The following is a 13,295-nucleotide window of genomic DNA, read 5'->3' as shown; positions in this document are numbered from 1 at the left end:
TTGCTGTGAATCCCGGTTAGTTATGGACTTGTTGGATTTGGTTTGCTAGTATATTTTTGAGCATTTTGGCATCCATACCTTATGGGAGATGTTAGTCAGTAGTTTTCTTTCCTCGTGATGTCTGACTGGTTTTGACATCAGGGTAAATTTTTCCTCATAGAATAAATTGGGAAGTGTTTCTTCCTCTTCTACTTTTTTGGAGAGTTTATGAAGAATTGGCATACTTTTGTCTTTTGTTTGGTAGAGGTCACCAAGGAAGGCTTTTCTTGGTAGGTAGGTTTGTTTGTTTGTTTTTTTACGGTTTTTTTTTTTTTTTTTTTTTTACGGTATGCGGCCTCTCACTGTTGTGGCCTCTCCCGTTGCTGAGCACAGGCTCTGGACGCGCAGGCGCAGCGGCCATGGCTCACAGGCCCAGCCGCTTCGCGGCATGTGGGATCTTCCCGGACCGGGGCACGAAACCGTGTCCCCTGCATCGGCAGGCGGACTCTCAGCCAATGCGCCACCAGGGAAGCCCCAGTAGGTAGGTTTTTGATTACTAATTCTTTACTTGTTGTAGGTTCCTGTTTTTCTTGAGTAAGTTTCAGTAATTTGTGTCTTTCTAGGAATTTGTCCGTTTCATGTAAGTAACCGAATTTATTAGAAACAACTTCATATTATTCCTTTACTTTTATTTTGCCTTTTATTTCTGTAAGGTTGGTATTAATGTCCCTTCTTTTATTTCTGATTCTAGTAATTTGGATCATCTCTCTTTTTCTCTTGGTCAGTCTAGCTAAGCGTTTGTCAATTTTGTTGAAATTTCAAAGAACCAACTTTTGGTTTCATTCATTTTCTCGATTGCTCTTCTCTCCTCTAACTCATTTATTTTTGTCCTAATAGTAGTACTTCCTTTCTTATGCTTGCTTCAGTTTTAGTTTGCTCTTCTTTTTCTAGTTTCATAAAGTGGAAGGTTAGGTTACCGATTTGAGATCTTTTAAAAGTATTAACATTTATAGCTATAAATTCCCTTCTGAGCACTGCTTTAGTGACACCACTTAAGTTTCAGTATGTTGCATTTTCATTTCCGTTTGTCTCAAAGTAAATATTCTATTTTCTTGTGTGATTTCCTTGACCTATTGGTTATTTAGAAGTGCGATGTTTAATTTCCCATATTTGTTAACTTCCCAAATTACTTTCTGTTATTGATTTTTAATTTAATTCCATTGTGGTTGGTAAACATATTTGGATCACTTCAGTCCTTTTAAACTTACTGAAGTTTGTTGTGTGGACCAGCATATGAAGAACATTCCAGGTGGGGGCTTGAGAAGAGTATGTATTCTTCTGTTAGGTGGCACATACTATAGACAAGTCCAAGTTCAAGTCTCCTATTTCCTTGTTGATCTTCTGTCTATTGTTCTATCCATTATTGAAAGTAGAGTATTAAAAATCTCCATCCAGCTATTATTGTTGAATTTTACATTTCTCCCTCCAATTCTGTCAGGTTTTTTTTTTTTTTTTTTTTTTTTTTTTGGCTTTCGGGCCCCTCACTTTTTTGGCCTCTCTGGTTGCAGAGCATAGGTTCCGGACATGCAGCCCAGCGGCCATGGCTCACGGGCCCAGCCGCTCGGCGGCATGTGGGATCCTCCTGGACCGGGGCACGAACCCGTGTCCCCTGCGTCGGCAGGTGGACTCTCAACCACTGCGCCACCAGGGAAGCCCCAATTCTGTCAGTTTTTGCTTCATGTATTTTGAGGCTCTGTTGTTTGGGTTAGGTTATATTTATAACTGTTATAACTTCCTGGTGGTTGACACTTTCATCATTATGAAATCTCTTCTTTATTTCTAGTAACATTTTTGTTTTAACATCTATTTTGTCTGATATAAGCCACTCTAGCTCTTTTATGATTCTTTTTAGCATAGTCTATATTTCTATCCTTTTAACTTTCAACCTCTTTGTACCTTTGGATGTAAGGTTTTTCTCCTGTAGATAGTATACACATGATCTCATTGTTTCAATCTAATCTGGCAATCCCTTAATTTTTATTGGTTTATTCATTTTTAACTGTTGGATGTATTATTCCATTGCAAGAATATACCATAATTTATTTCTTCATTTCCCTATAATGGATATTTAATTTCCCCCCAGTTTTTTACTTGAAAATTTAGCACTATTTATAATAGGAAAAAAATGTAGACAATCCAAACGTTCTTCAGCAGATACTCCATGATCCTTCTGCACTATAGAATAACATTTTGAAAGTATGTGGTGACATAAAAAGATCCCAAGACATCGTTTATTTAAAAAACTAAAGGGAGGGAGGGAGACGCAAGAGGGAAGAGATATGGGGATATATGTATATGTATAGCTGATTCACTTTGTTATAAAGCAGAAACGAACACACCATTGAAAACCAATTATACTCCAATAAAGATGTTAAAAAATATGTAAAAGTAAATATGTACACACATACATGTGGTATAATTAAAAAATATATTTGGTCTTTGCCCCTGGTTCCCAGCACAGAGTGACAAGAGAGTGTGAATGCTTTTTGTATGGTAACAAGATAACTCTTGGGTAAGGGGCCCCTAGTAGCTTTAGGATGGGAGCTGAATGCCAGAAGAACCAGGCAAGTGATTAGAAGGTTGTAACTTTCAGCCCCACATTCCTGCCTCAGGGGAGGTGAGAGAGGCTAGAGATTGAACTCAATCACCAACAGAGAATGATTTAATCAATCACACATGTAATAGCACCTTGATGAAAATCCCTCAATGATGGGGGGCAAAGAGCTTCCAAGTTTCTGAATTCAAGCACATGCTGGGCGAGTGGCTCATCTCAACTCCATGGGAACAGAGGCTCCTGTGCTCAGGACCCTTCCGGACCTCCTCATATGTGTTTTCATTTGTATCCTTTAAAATCAACTATTATAATAAGTATAGTGTTTTCCTGAGTTCTGTGAGCCATTCCAGCAAATTACTGCCCCTGGCGAGGAGGCTGTGGGAGACCCTGATTTAGAGCTGCTCAGGCAGAGGGCAGGTGGCCCTGGGTTTGGGGCCACCATCCGAGGCGGGGGCAGGCTTGTGGGATTGAGCCCTTAGCCTGTGGCATCTTTGCTGCCTCTGGACAGTTAGTGTCAGAATTGAACTGGATTGCTGGACACCCAGTTGGTGTCAGAGAATTGGTGGATGTGTGAAACAATGACACGTATTTGGTGTCAAGAAAACACTGTACATTTGGTGTCAGAAAAAATATCACAACACAGTATAAACTCATTCATGTAATGCAATACCTATAATTATATAGGTAGGGGTATGTGTGTGTAGGGGTGTGTGTGTGTGTGTGTGTGTGTGTGTGTGTGTGTGTGTGTGAAAGAGAAGGGGAGAGAGAAATAGGGAGAGGGGAGGGGAGGGAAAGAAGGAGGGAGGGGAAAAGTTTGAGAGGATCTGATTATACTGATTCTATCTAAGAAGAGGGAGGAATTCTGAGGTTACTGGCCAGGAGGACTTGGACGTTACCTATACTGTTTTAGTGTTTACAACACACACCTATCAATGTATTATGTGTATAGTTTGAAAAACGAGAAAAAGAAAAATGAACAAAGATGACAGCCAAGTCTAGGGAAATAGATGTGCCGATATGTAACATCTGCCTTCCTGCCCACGCCCTCAGATGGCCACAGCCCTGATATCCTGTTTGTACCAAATAAACCCTCCAGCCACAGCCAACTGACCTGCTCCAAAGAGGACCAATCCCGAGGCTGGGTGCACTAGTCCAACCCCTTGACCTGGGAATTTCCTATGGGCCAAAGAGACGGTGGGGCGGGTGAATGTGCTGTGGGGAATTAGCTAGAAGGTGGCATCAGGGTGGCCACAGTGGAGGCTAGAACTTGGCCACAGTAAAGCAGAGCCCCAGGCTGGTCGAGGCTATGGAGGTGGAGGGAGCTGGTCTGCCAGGTGGAGCTGCAGTGAGAGACCCCGAGGGCCCCTGAGAAGTGGCAAGAGTTCTCTCTCTGGGTGTATAACTCTACTTCCCAGCCCTGTAAGCCTTGGCCACATGTGATGTCTGGTCCTTGCTACAGACCTTCAAGAATCTCCCCATTAATTTGAGATGGAGACTCGTGTATGAAGATTCAACAGAGGCATCGTGTATCCAAAAAACCTGGACACCCTACAGACGTCCCGACACAAGTAGAGGGGGTAAATACTGTGCGTATTCAACGATGGCATACCCTACAGCAGGGCAGGGGCAAAGAACTACGGCCCATGCGTCAACACGGACGGATCTCGGGGAGGTGACGCTGAGTGTAAAAGCAAGTCACGAAAGATTACGTGCGATAGGGGAGCGCCCACGAAATTTCCCAAACATACGCAACTCAGCTGTACGGTTGAGGATATACTGCAAAACTATACTGAAGAGCAGGGGTCTGATAAACGTCAGAAGGGTGAGGGCAGCAGGACGGCTGTGATGTGGTGGGACACATAGGTGACAGGGTGATCCTGGGAAATACTGCTTCAGCTGGGACACGCGTGTCCATTTTACTGTTCTTTGTTTCACTGATACACGTACACATTTTTATGTGCGTGTGTGTGTGTATAAAAACGTACGAAATATTTCATGGGCAGGAACTTTGGATAATGTAGCTAGGCTCCAAAGAAAAAAAACCCACCTTGACCACAATTTCAAATGTATTTCTCTTCTCAAACGCTTCCCTGTAACTCAGCCTGACTCGGCCCCATCACCTGGAGGAACCTGGATGAAACGTCAGCTCGGAAACACACTCTTAGACACCGAGGCCCTGAGCTTTAACAGCCTATCGGGCTGGACGGTCCTCCCTCCCCTCAACTGTAGCCAGAGATGATGGCAACTCGGACAGTACCCTCAGCAGGGTCTGGCTCGGTCTTGAGTCAAACCCTAGACCACATCTGTCTTTCTACACACAGCCAGAAAAAGGAAGTTCAAGCCTCCTGGGCCACATTCTGCAGGAAGGGCTATTTTGCTCAAGTTCTTACAGGCTCAAGGAGACTACCTGCCGGTGCACAAACTCCATGGCAGCTGCTGGTCTCACGTCCCTCCGCCATTCGTTGGAAACATGGACGGTGTGGCCCCAGCTGCTGCTACGATACAGTTCAGCATCTCTGGCTTGACCTCCGAGCTGAGGGTGGCCCCCACCAGCCCCCACGGTCGCACCTCGCCTGACGGTCTCTGATTCTCCACCAGGTGCCCGCTCGCTCAGAACCTGCTTCCTGCACCTCCCTCGGCCTGGAACCCTCCCCTCCCCGCTCCCCTGGCAAGTCTCAGGTAACCTCGCTTTCTATTTATTTTACATAAAGGAGACACCCGTGAAGTACCTGGCATAGAGTCGGCGCCCAATGGACAGGAGGTGACTTTTATTCCTTTTACTCCTTCTGGTTGGGGCTGGTCCTTCCCTGAGGCAGTTTCCTTCCGGATGTGGAGGTCTGATGGGCAGGATCTGTAAGAGGAAAGATAATATGACTTGAAACAAGGCCACAGGTTGGAGACAGAACCATTCAAGCAGCGAAGGGGCCCACTGCTTTGGAAGCAAAGGCCACACAATCCCAGGGCCCGCATCTCTTCAGGTGATGGGGACGCAGTGGACTACGGCCTGGAGCTGCTGGGGGAGAAGGGCTTTTGTTCCCACTGATGGACAGCCGGGAAGGCCCTGGGCCCAGGTCCCAAGCCTCTGGGAGTGGAGAGAAGGCCACCTGTGGGGCTGCTCATGGCCGGGTGGAAGCTCGTTAGAAGTCTTTGATAGAAGCATTTGCAGAGTGCAGAGGTTCTAATCAGCTAGTAATTCATCAGGTCAAAAGCAGCAAACCACACTCCTGAGTCCAGAAGCGTTCCCTTCACTGTGAGTGACGTCTCAGCTCTGCTCGCCGTGGTTTTGGGCAGGAACACGCCGTCACTTCCCCAGGGCGGCGTTCCTTACGGTGACTGGCAAGGCCGTCATGCCCAGCCAGTCCCTCCAGGAGCCCAGCTGGGGCTGTGGGTTTTGAGGGAAAGGGCCGGCTCTCCTTCTGGAGAAAGGGCGGTAGAGGAGAGGGCGGTAGAGGAGGGGGCGGTGGGTGGGGGGGGAGGCGCAGACCCTGAGAAGGTCAGGAGGGGCCGACACCGGTCTTCTTTTTTTTTTAAACTTTTTTTTTTTTTTAGTGGTTTGAGAGATGGCAATTTTATTTATTTATTTATTATTTTTGGCTGTGTTGGGTCTTTGTTGCTGCGCGCAGGCTTTCTCTAGTTGCGGCAAGCGGGGGCTACTCTTCGTTGCGGTGCGCGGGCTTCTCATTGCAGTGGCTTCTCTTGTTGCACAGCATGGGCTCTAGGTGTGTGGGTTTCAGTAGTTGTGGCTCGGGGGCTCAGTAGTTGCGGCTCATGGGCTCTAGAGTGCAGGCTCGGTAGTTGTGGCACACGTGCTTAGTTGTTCCGCGGCATGTGGGATCTTCCCAGACCAGGGCTCGAACCCGTGTGCCCTGCATTGGCAGGCAGATTCTTAACCACTGCGCCACCAGGGAAGTCCCCGACACCTGTCTTGACAGCTGCCAGGGTCCCTTGGCAGGGGCTCCAGACAGCTTCTCCAAACCCACAGCTCCACTCAGGGGTGACGGGGACCCTGGGATGCCATCGTTTAATCAGAAACTTGTTGGGTTTTGGCTTTGAGGATTAATCATAGATGACACCAGATCTCCCAGGGCTGACAGCAGCTCTTCTTGTTGGGTGTCAGCTTGGATCGGAGTCAGCTGTCTCAGACCCTCAGCCCCGGGGAGGTGGCGGCGACGTGCTTCTCTGGAGGACACTGTCTCCTTGGTCTCCTTGGCTGTGGGGCCCCGGGCGAGGGCTGGGGGAGCAGGAGATCTATGGGCCGTCCTCAGCCCAACAAACCAAGGCCCAGGGAGGCCCAGGGAAATGATACTTCTCTGTATTTGCATTAAACAAAGAAGTATGCATTTGCATTTTTCCTCTTTTATAATCAGAAGAAAAAGCTTTAAGAAAATTCATAGTAGGAGAGGTTTTCATTGCAGGAAAGGGAAAGCAGGTTTGTACTATCCGATGATGTGTCAATGTAGTTTGGGGAAACTGAGGCACAAGACACCCAGTAATGAGGCTGAACTTTCTATTTCTGCCCTTTGAATTTTGAGATCACCCTCGAAAACTTGGTCCTAAGGTCGGGGCAAATGTATCGGCTACATCTCCTGAGCGATTAACTCACAGGTATGACATTCAACTGGTGGAAACATCATCCCTGTGTTTATAGACGACTTAGTCTGCCAGGCACTTGGCTAAGCCTAACTGCTCAAGAACTCTTTGAGACAGGTGGTTTTATCACCACCACCACCATCATCATCACCGTCATCACCACAGTACAGCCAAGAAAATCAAACCTGGGAGAGGTTCCAAGTCACATGATTGGCATGGAAGGCTGGATTTGGACTTAATCACTACCATACAGCCCCTAGAATTGCCTTTTTAAAAAAAGTTTACCTTTTAAATGACTCTAACCAGAAAGTGTATGTACAAAATCTCCCTGAAATATCACTTTATCACACAAACTTAAGACAGAACTAAAACCAAGTTCTAAGATGCCAGATATTGGCTCAGGGTTCAAAAGAATAACTCCTGCTTCTCAAAAGAGGAGTCAATTGCTTGGTGAGTTATGAGCTCCCCGTCATTGGTGTTATTCAAGCACAGTCAGCCAGGGATTATTCATGCTCCAGGGAAGCCCATTGTGCAAGCAGAACTCGCATGCACAGTTTTTGTTCCCTCCCACATAAGAATAAACAGAGAGGCAAGGGGCGCTTAAGGTTTAAGCGAAGTCCCCACATGAAAGGAAGAGATCGAAATAGACAAACTGATACAGGGAAACGGCAGAAAGCAGACAGTGCGTTAAGAGAAAACAGAAAAAACACAATCCAATAATTAAAATCCATTAAGAGATTAGATAAGATATTGCAGTCATAAAACAATAGTAGGGTGCTTTGACAAGGGAGCAAAGGACAAGAAAGCGTTCTTCATGATTAAAATAAAGTCGCCGAAGTTTATAATCGATAGAAAGTTTGGAAGATAAAGTTGAGGAAATCGCCCCGAAAGTTAAAAGTTAAGAGAAGGAAAATAAGAAAGGAGGGAAATGAAGTCAGTTTAGAAGGTCTAATATCCAATAAATAGAAATCATGCAGAAATTATGCTTCCTTTCCTGTATATCTCGTGGGGATACAATGTCAATTATAGAATGAAATTATCAGAGAAAATAGTATTAGAGGATTCTCCAAATGTAAAAACATGAGTCTTCAGTTTTATTTTTTATTTATTATTATTATTCTTAAAAATATTTATTTAGTTGCACCAGGTCTTAGTTGCGGCAGGCGGGCTCCTTAGTTGTAGCACGTGGGCTCCTTAGTTGAGGCTCCAGGGCTCCTTAGTTGTGGCATGTGAACTCTTAGTTGTGGCATGCACGTGGGATCTAGTTCCCTGACCGGGGATCGAAACCGGGCCCCCTGCATTGGGAGCGCGGAGTCTTATTCACTGTGCCACCAGGAAAAGTCCCGAGTCTTCAGTTTTAAAGGGTCCTTTAAGTGCTCAGTACACTCAGTGGAAAATAACCTTCTCAGAATATCATTCTGAAATTTCAGGGCACCAGGGGATAAGAGAAGACCCTAAAATCCTCCTGGGAGAAAGCATTAGGTCATGTGCAAAGGACTAGAAGTAAGTTTGGCATCAGATCTTTCGACAGTAATGCTGGAAGCTGGGTGATGCCTTCACATTTCCAATGGAAGATACTTCTAAACCTAGGATCCTATACCTACCCAAACTATTACCTGTGAAAAGAGAATGATGCTATTTTCAGAAAGGTGAGGACTCTAAACATTTAGATCCCACGCACCCTTTCTTAGGAAGCTACTGCAGGCTATGCTCCAGTAAAATGAGGGAATAAAATGATAAAGAAGAAGGTATGAAGGCCAGGAAACAGAGCAGCAAGGGAAGTTGCAGGATGAGAGGGATGCAGTAAAAAGCAGCTGGCCAAGATTCTGGCAGGATCATGGAGGGCCCACTAGATGCAGACTGCCAGGGGGAAAATAATGAACCATTATCTGATATATTTCATAATTTAGGAAATATTATTATTAGGCAAATGACAGGTCTGAGAGTCAGAAAGAAAAAATTGAGGATAGGTACATTAAAAAAACCTCAGCAAGTGAAAAAAAAGAGAGGCGACATTAACTTTGGAAAAAACAAAAAGATAGGAAAGGAAACATAATCTCAGCATACAACTTGCTTCAACACGAACAATATTTACCTGGTCACGATAATGTAACAGGTAAAACTGATCTAAATGTACCGAGATGATGGCGGGGGTGGGGGGCGAAGCGCATGGAGTGGGGAACTAGGAAAAGGGAGCTAAATTATCATCCACCTAAAGGCGTGTCAATAATGTCTTAAAACCGACATATCGATAAATAGCAACATAAGCATATTATTTAGAAATAAGGAGGTAGATAACAGAAGAAAACGACATGGAGAAAAAGAGAAGTAGCTGCCTCTGGGGATCAGGGCTGGGGACGGACGTTTTTCATGACAAGCCTACTTTACTTTTTATCTCTGCATGACGTATGTATTATCATGGTAAAAAGAAATTACCTATGTCAATAGTTGGAACCATTTAAGGCATTTCAGTATAAAGAATCAATCAGTTACCTCCATTCTCTGAACACGTACTATATTCTGCTTTTTGTAAAACTTGTCAGACAGCTCACCCCTTCATAAACCAGAAGCGCTGACTATGCGCTGGGCACGTCACAGATGCCGCCTCGTTTAACACTCACAGGAGCCTGATAAGGTCGGTTTTAGGATTCCCACTTCATGACGAGGAGGTCAGATCAGAGGGTTAAATAACAGGGTGAGATACCACAGCCACTAAGTGGCAGAGCAGAGATTCCAACTCAACCCCCACCGACTCAGCATCACCGGGTCTAAAACTCGCCATCATCACAGCTAACACCGATGAAGCACGGCATCTAACCTAACTAATCACATTCCTTGCTTCCTGGGCTCCATATCTTTCTCTTTTTTTGCTTTATTCCCTCATTTTGCAGGAGCATATCCTCTAATAGCTGTCTAGGAAAAGGGACATGGTGGTTGCTATAAGCAGACACTGGGCTAAATGCTCCATGTGGATTATCTCGTTTACTACAGCAACCCTATGAGGTAGATACCACTACAGTCCCCAACTTATGGAAGAGGAAATGGGTTCAGAGGGGTTCAGCTACCTGTCACATGTCTGCTTCATCTTTCCATCCCCCCCTCACTCCCGCCTCCCTGGTAACATTCAGCACAGGGCCTGACTCCTAGGAGGTGCTCAATATATATTTGTTGGGTGAATAAATAAAAGTCAGAACCTGAATGAAATAAACAAGAAGGCTGCAATGACTTCAGATCCAGGGAGTGCCAAGCCCTTTGGAAATGAGCTGTCTCCGTGGGACAGACATCTCTCCTCTCCGCGGGCTGCCCCAGCGCAAAAGCTCCGGAACGAGAAGGGGGTCAACCATCAGTTAGATAAATGCGTCTCTGGTTAATTGATCTGCCTGCATGGTTGGAGTGAGAGGCTTGAGATGGAGGGTTTAATTATTCCAATGAAACCTCCGCTTAATCGAAAGGACTTCTGGCATAAAAACGGGTGAAAGATTATCGAGAAGGATGTGGAGACACCGGTACACACCACCAATGTCTACTGTGTTTACAGCTCTGAAACGAAAGCTTAGTGGGAAAGAACCAGAGGCAGCCCTTCCTGTGTGTCTCCTGCCCTACAACCCGTTTCATTCCTACGAAAAGGGCACTTAGAGAAGCAGCCAGAAAATTCCTCCTGCAAAATTCTTCTCTGGCATCCCGGTTAACTTTTTAACCTCTGTCTAGCTCAGCTCATTCAACTGAAATATTGAGACGATAATATTTTCCATGAATTAACATGTGTATAGCAATCAGGAGAGCTTCGCTGATACATATTTTGAAAGCAGCAATTATCACTTTAAATTCACAGTGTAGTGGCAGACACTGACAGCTGCAGACCCAACAGCCATTCTCTTACTTATCAACAGAGCCCCAATTCTGTTTGCAGCATTACTGTACCCCCCTTAAAAAAACAAAACAAAACCGTATTTCTAGCCTCCCTTGCAGCTAGAATTGTGGGTGTGCGACACAATTCTGGCCGATGAGATGTAAGTGGAAGTTTCTGGGTGAGACATCTAGGAAGGGTCTGTAGAGGAGGAGGAATCGGGTGAGAAGCACCTTTAGTTTGTCCCTGTCTTCCTACGTGGAATGTGGACGCGATGCCTGGAGGAAGGGCAGCACTCCTGTGAGCATGAGGACAAAGTCCACACTCTAAGTACGGCTCCATAGGATGCTTCATGGACTTTGGGTCCAAGCTAGCCTTTGAGTTCTTGGTTCATGAGAAGAATAAAAAACCCTAGTGTGTATAAAACTGTGATTTTGTTTCTATAACTTGCCGCCAAAAATCATCCCAGCAGATACACATTACAAACAAGATCTAAGCCTTCTGAGAAAATCACACTGGTCCCAGCCACACACTCTTAAGCCCTACAATCTGAGAAACTTCCTGATCTGTTTGATCCTGTTCCTTTTTTTCTAGATACAAAACCAGAGTAAGCAATCAATAAGGACTAAGTACTGCCCACGTACAGAGGCCTGCAGGGGACAGAAACAAACAGCATGACCCTGAGGAAGATGGGGCGCTGCCCAGGAAGTGCTAACTAACACCACGCCGTTGTCCAACGCATACGCTGGATGATTTATCCCACCCGCTGGGTCTGGCCTCAAATCCGGAGCCGTGCCCCTCACTTTTCAGCCAGTCTCTGGTCACGTCTCCAGCCTCCATCACATCCACTGGAATCCATCTCTTCTCTTTACTCCTCTTTATTCCACACGCAACCCTCCCCCCAACTCGAGTTACAGCCAAACTGCTCAGCCGTCATCCGAGGCATGTCCTGCCCCTCAGCCTAGGGCACTGCCCACCACCCCCGGGCCATCTCCTTGGGCACCAGGCCACCTGACACTCCTCAAGGTGCTCCCCCCATCCACTTCCAGGTGACCCGGGCAAAGGGCCAATGGCTTCTGTGGCATGAATATGTCTCAGCTTGATAGCTTTTGGGAAAAGAGGAAGCATCTATGGGTAGTCAGGATTTGGGGGTGGTTGGGGGACATGGCAAACACCGGCCCTCCCCCTCCCCAGGCCCTGCCGCATATCCGGACATCTCCTGTAGTGGCTTCTGACTTGCACCTATCAGGGCAGAGAGGTTTGGAAGGGCGTACACCTCTTGCATGACCAAAGGTTATTGCTCCCCCCTCTCCCCCTCCAGCTCTCATTTTCCTACCACTACTGCAGAGAAGCTTTTGTGAAAAGCAGAATTAGGAATGACAGACTTAAATTGTTCTGAAATGTGTATCAATTTATCACATCGGCTCTTTACAAGCGTTCGCTCCGTCTAGATTCCAGAGCTGCGCACACAGCAGACTGACAGCTCCGATGGTCTCCGTGAGCCGTGGCTGGACACCCCTTGGCCAAACCCAAAGCCCAGCGTGAGGTCAACCTCTCTCACTCCCGGAAGGGCAGCTTTGCTCTGGGCCAGCCCTGATGGTAATGAAACACTGTTTTCTCCTGCGGGTGCCTTCCAGGCCTGGTCAGCAAGCCCGCCTTGGCCACGGGGGCTGTCAAGGCACCGAGGCCACCAGTTGGTTCCAATCCTGGAGCCCTCTGTGCTTTCAAAGAGAGACCGTTGGCTTCATCTAAGCTACATTCTAGCACAGGAGAGGTGGGTGGAAACCATGAGTTGCTTTCTGGGTTGGGGTCTGGGTGAGGCAGTTTGGAAGGGACAAAACTGGACATGGGGCAGGCACAGCCCTAAACGTGAGCACTGACAAGCGAAGTCCTGCTCCTGGGAGGCTGGGGGCTGGTACGTGAGTGTGGGCTGAGCCCAGCGGCCCCGAGAATCTTCTAAGTGAAAAGGTTGGGTCCTTGCATTTCGTAGGAAAGGTCACCAGCGTCATCAAATAAGAAGCCCACTCTTAGAGCAGCCAAGAATGAGGGCTGGAAGTTTCTGTGGGAGCCACGTGCAGACTTAAACCTCCCCCTTTATCTTGGCTGCACAGGAATCCCATGGGAGCCTGGGACAAGGTTAAAAAAGGAAACCAGGCGGGGGCCCAAGGCCTTTGGACGTCTACGGGGGCATGTCTGCAGAGTCTGGTAACGAGGACACGTCAGAGTAAACTTGAAGCAGGAGAGTGGGAGCCTCACTCATTCAGC

At 46.6% G+C, this 13,295-nt stretch overlaps 1 protein-coding gene across 9 annotated transcripts in view; it reads right to left on the bottom strand.

Moving 5' to 3' along the window:
• Nucleotides 1–13,295, bottom strand: part of CARD11 (caspase recruitment domain family member 11) — a 110,637-nt gene that overhangs the window by 34,571 nt on the left and 62,771 nt on the right. For all 9 annotated transcript variants that reach the window (XR_003793169.1, XR_003793170.1, XM_029220709.1 and 6 more), the window contains one exon: nucleotides 5,323–5,444. Coding sequence is in view for 7 of the 9 variants with exons in the window: in XM_029220707.1 (XP_029076540.1) it covers nucleotides 5,323–5,444 (122 nt within the window). In the remaining 2 variants the exon portion in view is untranslated. The remainder of the gene's footprint in view (nucleotides 1–5,322; nucleotides 5,445–13,295) is intronic.

The sequence above is a fragment of the Monodon monoceros genome, unplaced genomic scaffold (assembly GCF_005190385.1).
Source record: "Monodon monoceros isolate NGI ecotype Baffin Bay Population unplaced genomic scaffold, NGI_Narwhal_1 Super_Scaffold_13, whole genome shotgun sequence".
NCBI classification, from domain to species: Eukaryota; Metazoa; Chordata; class Mammalia; order Artiodactyla; family Monodontidae; genus Monodon; species Monodon monoceros.
Note: the sequence above shows the minus strand (reverse complement) of the source record. Positions and strands in the feature narration are given on the sequence as shown.